Below are 12,185 nucleotides of genomic sequence, written 5' to 3' on the forward strand. Positions count from 1 at the left end.
CTAAAGACATAGAGGCATGGGGTAAACCAAATTGCCGTATCTTTCCAGGTGTCATGATCTCTCCAGCAAGCAATTTTTAAATGTGACTACTCTTGTAATCTTTGCACAGCATCCCTCAAAGAAAGAAAGATTCTACAGAGAAGCTCCCCAAGACAAGCCAGCACCCTTGATTCCTGACTGCTGCAAGTCATCCTTGCTCCACAGACCTTCAGGCTAACTAGATTTCAGAGCAATAGAAGAGCCAGTCTTGAGGGAATCTGTTCTGGCAAGGGTGCTGCCTTTGCAGTCAGTGCAGTAATCTAAATGTGTAGGTGTAAAACCTCAGGTTTCTTCCCTCACAGCAGACAGGTGAAGCCGGGAGTCTTCCAAAAACTGAGGCATGATTCTCAAACATGTATGGTGGGTGTGAACACTGATAGTGGCTTTTCCTGGGCTCTACTGAGCCAACATTTGCAAATAAGTAGTTATAATATAAAAGTATGTGAAGCTACTGTCAGCAGATCAAACCCTGAGGTGTTCCACTATAGATCTTAGAGCTAAAATTGATCATGTCCTGCTGTCCTACAGTCCTGCTGTGTTCATGCCAGATCAGCCCGCACCTTATTTCTACAAGTTAATGCCCTGCCTCTCAAACTGCCTTTTTAAAGGAGACTCTGTCCCCTGTCTTTACCAGCCCGTAGGTATACAAAACACTTTGTGATTTGTCTCCAGCAGGACAACAGCTATGGCATGTTCTTCACTCATATGAGAACAGATGGTAACTTTTCTCTAGGATCTCTGGATGATGTTTCATTTTGGCCATAGTTTTCGAAAGAAACAGTTCATGAAGAGGGAAGGAGGGATTTTTTTTTTCCCTACAAATAATCTAGCACCCCCTGTCATGCAGATTATGTTGATATCTCTTTGATACATGTGATATAGTGCTCAAGAAGCTCCTTAAGACATTTGCCCTGCCAGAGTGTTTTTACTTTCAGAATTTCACTTTACATTAAGGCTTTACCTCTAGCAAGTTAAACCTGCTGTAACTGGAGTGCCGTTATCCCCTCTTTCCTTGTATGGAAACCACCTATCAGCATGGTTGTAAGTTTTAAGACCTGATGATTACAACAATTTCTTTTAATCTGTATTCTGCAAAATGCAGTTTTCAACTGCTTCCTCAAGTTAAGCAGAGTAGCCCTGATCCAACAGAACGAAGGGAACAGGTAAATAACTGAAACAAGATTGACTCTTGTTCACTATTTGAGGATTGCATCTCTAAAATAGGATGTGAGCAGATTGACACCACAACCCTCAGCTGTACAGTTTGTCATGTGCAACAGCATGAGGGAATCTGGGTGAGGATTAATTTGTTATGTGATTCTGTCCAGCCTCTCCCCCAATATTATGAATTACGTTTTTAAAGAGCAGTGTAACAGATACAAAGAGAGAACGTTACGTTGAAAGAACAAGTTCTATGTTAACGTTTACACCAGATGCATCTCAGTAATCTGGACACAATAAATAGCTCCATTTTGGAAAACAGTGTTCTTTACTGGCAAACACTCTTCTGTAAACTGTACTAATACTGATATAGGCGCTGCTTCTTACATTTTGTTAGGCTCTGTGCATGTGGTAGTCTTTCATACAAATTTCTGTATCCCTTCTCCTTTCCCTTTCAAAAGGTTAATCCCTCTCTATGCAGAAAGGCCAGTGTGGGTTTTAAATACAGGTTAAAAAAGTGAGGTTCTATATTCAGATGCTAAAGGAGTTAAAAAAAATGCACTCTTCATGAAAATCCCTCTTCACAGTGAACACCTTTCGCTGAAAGGCACCGAGGGTTTGCTTGGATGTTTGGCTTGAACACCCTTGATTCCCAGGGCACAGCATTTTACAGGATTAAGCTTCACATTATGCAAATTATTATCTCAAGACCGATTCACCTCTCCAAGTTGTTTTGTGCCTTCAGGAAGGTATGATCTCATTCAACTGTAGATACTAATCCATTTCCCAGATGGCACACAACCTTGCATTGAAGAACAAAAGGCAGCTCGAATACCGAAGTCCCTCAGGAAATCTGAAAAAACCCACTGAAATATATGGCAGTGTCTCCCTGTTCAACTGATTACTTTATCACCTCATTCACTCCATTGTGCAGGATACATCCAGGTGTTTTGCAGCTTGCTGGACTGATGCATCCTTTAACTCAGTTGATGCAACAAGGCCATAACAGTACTTATCCTCCCACTGCTTTGTTGTGAAGGACATAAAATAGAGGCACTTATGGCAACTGATTCAGGTAAGCAGCAGCAGTTCTAGTTTGAAGTTCAGTCTTTGTGAATACAAGCATGGGGCTGCACAGCGAGACCGGGAGGTTCACTCAAAGAGAGAGATGTAATCTGGTTCTTGGTCCTCTTGGCCACAGGGGTAAAGCAACAGCTCCTTCCCCAAGGAAGTGATGGGTTCGTCCTGTTGATGTAGAATATGATTAAACACCGCCTTTCAAACAAGCCCTACCTGTCATGGCATCATGGGGTGGACAGCAGTCTCCCTGCCTCTGTTACAGTGTGGATTTGTTCATCCCGCTGTGTGATACAGCTTAGTGCCCTGGGGAACTCGGGGAAGGACCCACATGGCTGATATCTGTCTTCATAAAACAATGCCTGTGCTTGGTGCAGTAACCCAGTGACACGACTCTGGCAGTTCTCAGAAAGAGCTGTGCTCGTCTCGTAGGCAACCGCAGCTTCTACGGTGTGAAATGCTGCCCTGCCTAGGAAGCACTGGAGCGAGGACTGTGCAGCATGCAGGTAAGCAGGACGGGGTGGTTGTGGACCATGCTCCTGGCCACGTTTGTGGGAGGGACGAGGGTGGATCCTGGAGTGAGCACATGCCCTCTGCTCAGGCAAGCCCTGTTCTAACAAAAGAATTCCCCGACAGTACAGTCTCTGCTTCCCATCTCGTTCTCCACCCTAGCAGCGGATGCATGGTGGGAACTTGCCTTCTTTCGCGGTCAGCCGGTGGGTGATAAGCAGAACCCACTAGAGCACTTCAGCAGAGTGGGTTCACCCTGCCCATGTCTGCTGTAGTGCAGGGGGTCTGTAGGATTCTTTGCAGACTGTGGGCATGGCTCTGTCTTTAATCTGGATATGCATAGCCAGGCTTTAAATCCTCTGGCTCTGGTACCAATAGCCGTATAGCTCCTGCTTTCAACAATTTCAGCCTGAACTGTGAAACCCATGCAAGAAGCAAGTTCAGGTAACTCAGGTAGAGCTCCATATAGCAAATGTACATAGATGTTTTCCTCATGTCCAATTTTGTTTAGCCATGTCTGTATTAGGCTAGGCACTTATTTAAAAGAAACACGGATTTTAAATGAACCTTTAGGCAAAATGATTGTCCTGTCCCTGGGCAGATCTTACAGTAAAGGAATGAACAATCCATCTGGCCCTCCTTGGAGCCCATGTAACTGCAGTCAGTGCTAGTAAACACTGCTGTTGATGTTGTAAGAACCTGCCAACCTTCTTCCTTCCCTTCTATTTTTTGTCTTTGCTCAGTATCACACCTTGCCTGCTTTGGGATTATAAAGATATCTTGTTTTCTTTCATGCTGAAGCTGGAGACAAGCAGGATTTTCTGCTTACCTAACTTGCCGGGACCCCACAACCAGGGAGAGAATCCAAAAAAGAGGAGTCTGTGTGAGTATGCTGTCACTCTCACCTTATCAGCATTCCTACTAAACAGCGTGTAAGTAACTTGAGCCCTGTGTGCAAGGTGTTCTGCGCACTTGATGGGGAGTGAGTCAGGTCTAAGGTGTTTGACCTGTGTTAGGTTGCCTGAGATGTACCCATCAGGCTGGCATACCCTTCTGGAGCAGCACACGGGATAACCAACGGCAGCTAAAATAGGTCTGGTTACCTGCTTTAAAAAAACTGAATCTATTCTTTCTTATTTTGAAGTGCCCTGAAGCAATTAAACAAAAAGTTAATGAATGCATTGCTAGATGTTCACCTTGTGGTAGTCTACAAGGTCAGCCAGCGTTGAATGTTGTAGTTGGTCCACTCCAAGGAAGCTGTAGGAATCACTGGAGGCATCAATAAGGAAGTGTTTACATCCTTCCACAGACCGATAGGAGAGCACGTAGCCTTTGATTTTCTCACTGACCCGGACTAGAAAACTCCCCGGTACTGTTTTATTCAGAAGTTCCTCTGCTTTCTTAGAGGTTAGGATACCTGTTCAAAATCAAAACACAAAACTGAAGGGAGAAAAACATTTGTGCAGGACTGGATGGAACAGTTCATAGAATCATAGAATCATTTAGGTTGGAAAAGACCTTTAAGATCATCAAGCCCAACTGTAAACCTAACGCTACCAAGTCCACCGCTAAACCATGTCCCTAAGCGCCTCATCCACACGTCTTTTAAATACAAGAAATCTGCTTCACTGCTCTAAAACCGGTCCATGGCACTTCCATCCCTGGCATTGTTTTCTTGCCCAGTAGCCCAGGAAGAGCAGTACTGCCATTGCTAGTAACAGACCATGGCCACGTGCTAACTGTGCTTTATGCTAACTGTTCCAGACTCGGCCGATTATGAATGATAAATGTGCAGGGCTAAAAAGGACAGTTTCTGTGTTACGAGAGAGAACAGCATTGCAGTGTGTTGTATGTTGATTCCAGTATAGCAGGGCTGTGCAGACACTGATCATAGGTCTTGTCAGAAAGCCATGCAAGCGTTGAAAGCCCAGTTACAAGAGGATAACGCTTTTGTTGCTGCAGTTTCAGATCGAAGGGGTTTCCAAAGGAAAGGACATGGATGGGGTCATGATGACCCATTAGAAATGGGACGGAAAGGTGACAGATTATGAGCATGTATGGAAGGAGAATGACTTAGGGCCAAGGATGAGTGGGATGAGGTGTGCCCAAATATCTCTCACCCTGAACCAAACAGTTGCTGAGATGACCATGCATCCAGTACAGGGAAGCAGGGGTGGCACAGAGGTATAGGGTATTTTGAAGATCTCGCCTCTGTTCTAACACTTTAGCTTGCCCTTTGTCATAATGCTAAAGGAATTTAAACTACATTCATAGGTATTTAAAATGGAAAACCTAGCCACCTTCGAAAAGCTCCTGGGCCCAGCCTGTGGCAGCAGCCACGTTAGCAGAAACAACTCCTGAAAGAGTTGGGTTGGGGCAGAAACGCTCAGGACTCACCGTGGAACCAAGGTGCTATCGTGTCCGTGGTTTTCTGATAGCCGGCTCGGAGAGGGAATTGCTCCTCCTTGAACCACTTGATGATGCTTTCTTCGGTAGAATTGGAGATTGTCCTTTGGATTCCCTTTTTCCTGTCAGAAAAGACTGTGGTTTGTGCATCAGGTTCAAGCAACAGCTTCTGAGTCCTTGGCAGGACCTACCTTTTGTTCAGGGTGTTAAGAACAGCCCTGAGCAGAAGGCTTACACTAGTGCAGCTGTCAGCAATATTACATGGACACCTAGCATAGAGGATGTATGCACTCCAGGCTTAGGACACTCTACCAAATAAACCTGTTACCCTCCAGGGGTGGACAAATAAGCCTTATCACACCCTAGGCTGGTATATAGCACAGGCTCTGTATTTTTCCCCGCAGGGTGTCTCCTCTGCAGGAGGAGGAGAGCTAACCATTCCCATCTCAACCATCCCATGCTAGAGGAGAAAAAATCTCATCCCTTCACCCCTCCACAGTGCACAGGGGTTTCCTTACCTAATAGCTCTCCCATTTGCCATTGCAGGAGGTAGAAGTTTAGGCTTGGGGGGGAGAGGTGGATATTGGAGTGGTCGCCGATCACCTGCTGTGGCACCCTTGGAAATAGCTGCCTGCTTCCCTCTGTGGATGCCCTGCAGTGAAAGCCTCCTGTAGTCGTCCCTGGCTTGCCGTGCAAGGGAGCGTCTCTTCTCATCTGCTACCTTGGATTTCCGCACTGGAACAAAAAAGGAGTCCTACAGGAGCGAACAAGCAGGCAAGTTTTAAGCTTGCTGCCCTTTGGCCATCTTCCTGCTTGAAGTGGAGGATTAACCCGTTTCACAAGGTGAAAGATGCACTCAGTTGTGAGACCATTTGCCACATGTCTCCCATCACTTTTGGGCATCTGCTACTTAACAGGGTCTAGTTTTTATTCCTACAAGAGATTAAAAATCTGGGTTCTTTCTGGGCATCAGGTCTCTTTGTACTTGGAGACTACTTAGTTTTGTTTCGGATGCTGACTCCTGGTTCAGACATGGATTTCTGTAGTGCCTTTCAAGTGAGCTGGTGGGGGAGAGGAGGTACGGAATAAAAGCTGCTGAAATGACCCCAAATCAATCCTTTAAAGGATTTGAAAGTGCTGATCATTTTTTGAGGGTGGGAGGTGAGTCTTCCTGAAACTGTTATGGAAAGTGGAGAACTTGGCTGGGTTTTTTTGGGTTTTGGGTTTTTTTCCTGTAAAACTGCCTTGATTGTCTAGGTCCAGCTCATCCTGGAGTCTGTAGGAGTAACCAGCTCTCCGGCTGGTCTGAGTTAGGCTAGATGTTTCCTTGCTTTTGTAATCAATTTCAGATTTTTTTTTTTTATCAGTTAGAAAAATAGAACCCCTGGCCTGAAGTGGAAACAATTGGTAGTACAGCATTGCCATCTACTGAGCAGTAGGGAAGGAACTGGGGAAAAAAAAAAAAATGCATCAGGTTCTCCTTCAGGAAGTATTTGGCAGCAGTGATGGATGCTACTGCAAGTCTCATACTGCTTGCTGTTTTCCTTCCTGCCGTTGGGATTCATTACATGAGACGGTGCAGCAGGGCTCTGCTCAGGTGGGATTGTGCTTGGATGACAGGGAAGCCCTTTTTAGTTAGTCCCTGTCACCTGTTATCCTTGTCCTCAAGAGCGAAGGTTACTGCAAAGTACTATGAAAGGACAGCTTCTAGTTTAAAATTAATTATCCTGGCTATACTCCCATGGTTCCTATTTGTTGCTTGTTTTAATATAGTATCTGTAGGAAAAATTTCCCGTTTCCCTGCCCAGCTCTAGTCTCAATGCCGTGTGGACCCAGAAATATTTCTGATAATGCAGCACTGTATTTCTTGATAGTACTCTCCACCCACCGACTGATTATTCAGTTCCAGCATGGCAGGAGAAGGATTGAGATGATCCCACAGAGCCCTAGGATTTCTCAAGCCCCATAGGAAAAGGTCATCCTAAGATCTTACAGGATTCCTGCCATTCAGGCTCATTCTCATCCGATTTCTGCAGCGTCCTCTGGCTCTCCGAGCTGGGGTGGCTCTGTGGTATTGCTTCCTGGGGGGCTGTGGTCTCTTCTCCTGAATGTCTCCTCTGTGCTTCCTTCATCTATTAAAGAAACAGTATGTTCAGCTTTGTTCCAGGCTAGTTTTAACCCTGCTTTTTAGCTAGCCTTGAAATACTGGAAACTCCATTCTTTATTGTGAATCCCTCCGACTTCAACAACGTACAGACCCTCTGTCTTTACTGCAGGTGACAACAGAGGAAGAAAGGGAAAACGGTCTACCAGAAATCATCAGGAGCATCTCCCTGTGCTGGTCCCCAGTCTGCCAGCGTGGCCTGCTTTGTATCATCTCCAAATTGTCACACCGTATATAAGGAGCAAGGCAATGCTGGATAAAACTGGTCCAAGAGGTGAGAACGTTCTTGGGTCAGATGAGGCTCTGGGACTCTAGGATAAAGTCTGGGCCCCACTCAATATGTTAGGAGCATCCTAGGTTGCCACTTACCTGTTGGAAGCCACGCTTCCTCACGTGGCAGTCTGCCAGCATCTGGTGAACATCTCTGGTTTCCCTCTGGGCAGAGGAAAAGAGTGGTGAGAAATAAATGCAGCGTTAGGATCATTGCTCTTTTTTTGAGCAATAGGTGTTTAATGCAGAAGCAGTGATATGACATTTTTGTTAAGAAGTTTTGCCAGCCTTCTCTGACAAACATTGGGGTTTTTTTTCATCATATTAAGCCTAATATGCCACAGGAGGAGAACTCAGAGGTGTCAGGATTGTCATAAGCGTGCCTCTATGCACTAAGCGGTGCTCCCAAGTGCTCCCAGGGAGCAGTCCCTTCCCTCCCTCCCTCTAAAGCAAACCCTAGCAGAACCGGCCGTCCACAGCTTTACCTGCCTGTGCTTGTTTGCTGCTGTGGCTGGGGTGCTGCAAACCCCTGCTCGTCAAACTGACCCAGCTAGCTGCATATCTCATGTTCGCTCTTCCCTGCAAACCAGTCTAGCTACCCTGGCAGCAGTCACCAGCTGAGACCTGCCCTTGAAGAGGAACAGTTAGACTTGTCTTTGAGCAAACACCCACCCACCTCCCCGTTGGACACAGGCTGCCTCCCACAGCACAGTGAGTAATGAGTTAACTGTACTACCCCGCTTACCAAGGACACGCTTTGTTTTATCTCCATCACCTACTTGGCTAATATTTAATATGAACATGGCTTTCCAAATTCCCTCTCCTTGACAGGGAACTAGGAACTTCAAATGTGTGTGAAGCAGCTTGTTTTCTTAGGTCACCTCCCCAGCAGCAGACAAAGCACAATGCCCGGATCCCTCAGGTTAAATGGGAACTGATAAAAAAGAAAGCACTTTAACAAGAGAGGTGAGGAAAAGCCCCTTTCCAGGCCTAGAAAATGCAACAGGGGTCTTCCGTCTGGATCCCTCCTTCTAATAGCAAAAGCCCCAGAAACCTGGGAAAAATTACTAATAATATAATGACAGAAAACAAAAAATACAACCCCCCCTCTATTTCCACATGCAAGAGTTTGGAAGGGGTTTACATTTTTTTTGGTGGTGGTGGTATTTTTGGTTGGGGTTTTTTTGCCCTTTTTTTTTTTTGTTAGCTGTGAGTAATAGCTTCCTTTGAAAAGAAAAAAAAATTCTCCCACATAGTTGCTCAACTTCAGCAAACAGTGCTATGAAAAACGCCGTGTGACTCAGAGGCTTTTGATAAACGAGACAGCCGCTCCAAATTCCCTTCAGTATTTTGGTAGCAGCGGGAGAGGCGCTTTGCCAAAACCCAACCTTCAGTTATCATGCTTTTCATACTGAAATATGGAGTGGCCGTATAATAAAAGAATACACATTCAAACAAGTTAGCAGCAAAAGTCTGAATGAAAACTCTGCTGAATGAAATTGGACTTCTCCCATTACACTGGCAGGGTGTTCTCTTCCTTCTGTTCAACTTTGGTTTCATGGGTAGTTAATTTAACTCATCTTTTTCTCAGTTCTCTGCAAATGGCTTTTTGTAGCCAGTTAAAAAGTAGAAATGTCTTTATTGCTGGAGAAAAATATTTCTGTAATGAAACACCACAGCAAAGCAGACACTGTAGTTACTGCATTTGATGTTGTCCTGTGCTGTCAAGGTCATAAGCTATTTTCTAACTATTTTAGAAGAAACAAAAAAAAAAGAACAATCTAAAATATGCATGTCAGAGGATGCTGGTAAAATTATCTTCATCTGTTCTTTTATACAAGTAGATGATTTGTCTGAGGGCTGTGGCCTTGCATGTACAGACCCTGGGATAGCCTCCCTGGTCTTGCCCCAAAAACCATCCAAACCAGCCACAGAGCAGGAGGGAAAGTACTGCGACCCTTGTTTTACCCACAGAGAATGGAAGCAAAGGAATCCAGAGTAACTTATCTGTTGGTACAAAGCAGATGAGAATAGCACTCGGACCTCCCGAGTGCTAAGGAAGGATGTAACAGCATGGCTTCTTCTCTGACTACAGAAGAAAAGCCTTAACAGTTAGCTGGCTTATTTTCCTTCTTCAAATTTCTATTTACAGCAACCAGAATTTGCTGCACTTCCTAGATCTCAGAGCACATGTTTCTGATAGTTATGAAGAAAAGGGGGAAAACTACCTTTGTGAGCTCCTGGCTTTTCCCTGTTGTAGCAGCAGCAGTTTTTCTCCCATCTTCCTTCTTTTCCTCCACAGTGCTTTTTTTATTCCCGTGAAGATCTGTCTCACCCAGGACTCCTGGTTGTGGATGTAGAGACCGTGTTACAGAAGTGTCAGTCTCTCTGAAATGCAAGAGAGAGAGGACTTAGGAACCCCAGGGAGTCACTTTCTGCTCTCTGAGCATCTTGCGAGGAAGCTGCATGTGAGCAGAGCAGTGCTGCGATGAAGCAAGGTATGTGCAGGCAGCTATCATATCTCCAAACCAGGTAGGTGGAATGATTAAATTAATGGCTCGTGGTGAGTAACTGTCGTCCTGCTGTACACGGGCACCCGTCGGTGAATCAGTGCAATCCAGACTCATGACCTGCTGCAATAACAGAGTTAGCATTTCCTGTGGTCTGCAGAGGATACTGCGCAGGAGCCGTATCACGGGAGGCTCGATGAGCTGGGGCAAACCTCAGGCTGGAGCTGGTCTCTGCCAGCGTGGTGTGTCCTCGCAGAAAGCCAACCTTTGCCTGCCCCTTTTGCCCACAAGTTGAGTGTGAGTGACAGTGGTAACCACAGCCCCTACAGAAAAGACTCCAGCCTCTGGGTCCCTAGAAATGCCTTCTCCTCCATGTCTGCCCACCAAGTCCTCCAGCTGAAGGGTGCTTACCTGCCCTCCTTGCCTTGCTCTCTCGCTAACCGCTTTGCCCTTTGTGCCTGGATCTCTTCACAGATGGCCGCGTATGATTTATCTGAAGGATGCTCACCCATCACCCAGACCCAGACATCATTGTCAGCGCCGAGCTTCCATGTCACCGACTTCCCATTGGCTGGAAAAGAAGCAGCTCTTTGGCAAATGCTTTTTGCTCGGCGGCTTTGTGCAGGGCCTGCGTTCCGCCTGCTGTGCCCTCCCGGCTGCTGCCGATGGCAGAGCCTCTCCAAAAGAAGCCGTACATGGGGAAAGCTCAACTGGGACGCAGCGTGCACCTCCCATTTTGTTTCACGGTACTGAAGCCAGGTCAGTGAAGGAGGCATCTGTGAGTTGGGGGCAAGGGAGAAGACTCACCACTGTTTCCTTTCTTGCTTTAATTCCTTGCCACCGCCCTCCCCAAACTGTGTGAGGGTGAACTACCTGCAAACAGAGCACGTGGGGAAGAGCTGGGAGAAGAGGGCTATCTTCCTAGCAGCCAGCATGCTGTCTAATCCTGGCAAGGGGACTTCAGGTTTAAAGGCACAGTGGGAAAACCCCCTGTAGATCTGGTGCCCCCGGGCAGACGTTCAAGTCCATGGTTATTTTATAGACAGATTCAGAGGCCCCATTTAGTGGGAAACTGAATGAGATGCATCTCCTGGGGGCAAGTAAGCCCTGTCTTCCCAGCTAAGGGAGTTGAGCAATTTGGTCAAGGACAGAGTGTCTGGGCCAGGGAGTAAAACCGTTGCATGCCCAGCCAAAACTACCCCATCGCAGGTGGGTTTAGTTACGGTTTGGAAATATGACGATGATATGTCCCTGGGAGAAGAAATTACTCTAAGGACACATTTCCTCCTATTTCTAGGGAGCAGCTGACTTGGCCAGATCTGTGTCAGAGGGGGAAGCAGCCGGCAGGCAGAGACTTACCTTTTCTCAGCAGTGGCTTCTTTGCTGAAGCCTTGTCCTCAGCAGCTTCTCTTTCCTCCCACCGTCTGATCTGTTCCTGCCTCATCTTGAAGAAGAGGATCTGCTTCTGCTCCTCGCTGAGTTCTGCCAGCAGGTCAGGATCGATGTACATGTCCGATAATATCTGTTTCAGCATGGCTGCAGGTTTCAGTTACACACGTTTGTGGCGATGATCTCCAGGGATCAGATCCTCTTCCTGGCTCTGACAAGAAAGAGTCCCTCCCCGCCTGAGCCTGGAGCAGGAATGCAGACGTGCCAGAGTAATTATACTTCTGTCTTTTTTTTTTTTTTTTTTTTTTAGCTCAGACTTCCTGCAGAGACCAAAAAAGTAAATAAGTAGCTTAAACCCTGCTGTTAAGATTCCTTGAAATAAGAGGTGAGCTCAGCTCCCACGCAGCCCCTGCCCGCTCTCCAGGGTGAGCTGGCCAGAAGGGACAAGTCCTGGAGTGGGGAGGTTGCATTGATACTCTGATAAACCCAGCTGATAGTATATCAAAAGAGAGAGCGAGCTGCCTGTTACAGTCATCAGAGGTGTGGCTTGGCTGTGCCCAAGCAAACATTCCTGCTAGGCAGGGAATCAATGAACCCATGACTAAGCGGCTCCTCCTCCTTCCAAAGAGGAAAACTTTGATGATCAAAAGCGCAACCTG

At 46.3% G+C, this 12,185-nt stretch overlaps 1 protein-coding gene across 1 annotated transcript; it reads right to left on the reverse strand.

The window, feature by feature from the left end:
• Positions 1-2,352: 2,352 nt before the first annotated feature.
• On the reverse strand, positions 2,353-11,671 carry SH2D4A (SH2 domain containing 4A). The gene is made up of 9 exons (XM_009810452.2): positions 11,497-11,671; positions 10,549-10,708; positions 9,856-10,015; positions 7,727-7,792; positions 7,187-7,325; positions 5,712-5,928; positions 5,185-5,315; positions 3,984-4,204; positions 2,353-2,445 (listed from the first exon to the last, which is right to left on the reverse strand). Exons 1-9 carry the CDS (start codon positions 11,669-11,671, stop codon positions 2,353-2,355), a joined length of 1,362 nt encoding a protein of 453 aa, XP_009808754.2.
• Positions 11,672-12,185: the final 514 nt, after the last annotated feature.

This window comes from Gavia stellata, chromosome 5 (genome assembly GCF_030936135.1).
Source record: "Gavia stellata isolate bGavSte3 chromosome 5, bGavSte3.hap2, whole genome shotgun sequence".
In the NCBI taxonomy this organism is placed as follows: Eukaryota; Metazoa; Chordata; class Aves; order Gaviiformes; family Gaviidae; genus Gavia; species Gavia stellata.

What these genes read in the sequence shown, in the direction of transcription:
- SH2D4A (XM_009810452.2), bottom strand. Translation starts at nt 11,671, where the DNA reads ATGCTGAAACAGATATTATCGGACATGTACATCGATCCTGACCTGCTG. An exon ending in GAAGCCACTGCTGAGAAAAG is followed by an intron (nt 10,709 to 11,496) that starts GTAAGTCTCTGC and finishes CTTCTTTTCCAG; the next exon opens with CCAATGGGAAGTCGGTGACA. An exon ending in GGAAGCGTGGCTTCCAACAG is followed by an intron (nt 7,326 to 7,726) that starts GTAAGTGGCAAC and finishes TTTCTTTAATAG; the next exon opens with ATGAAGGAAGCACAGAGGAG.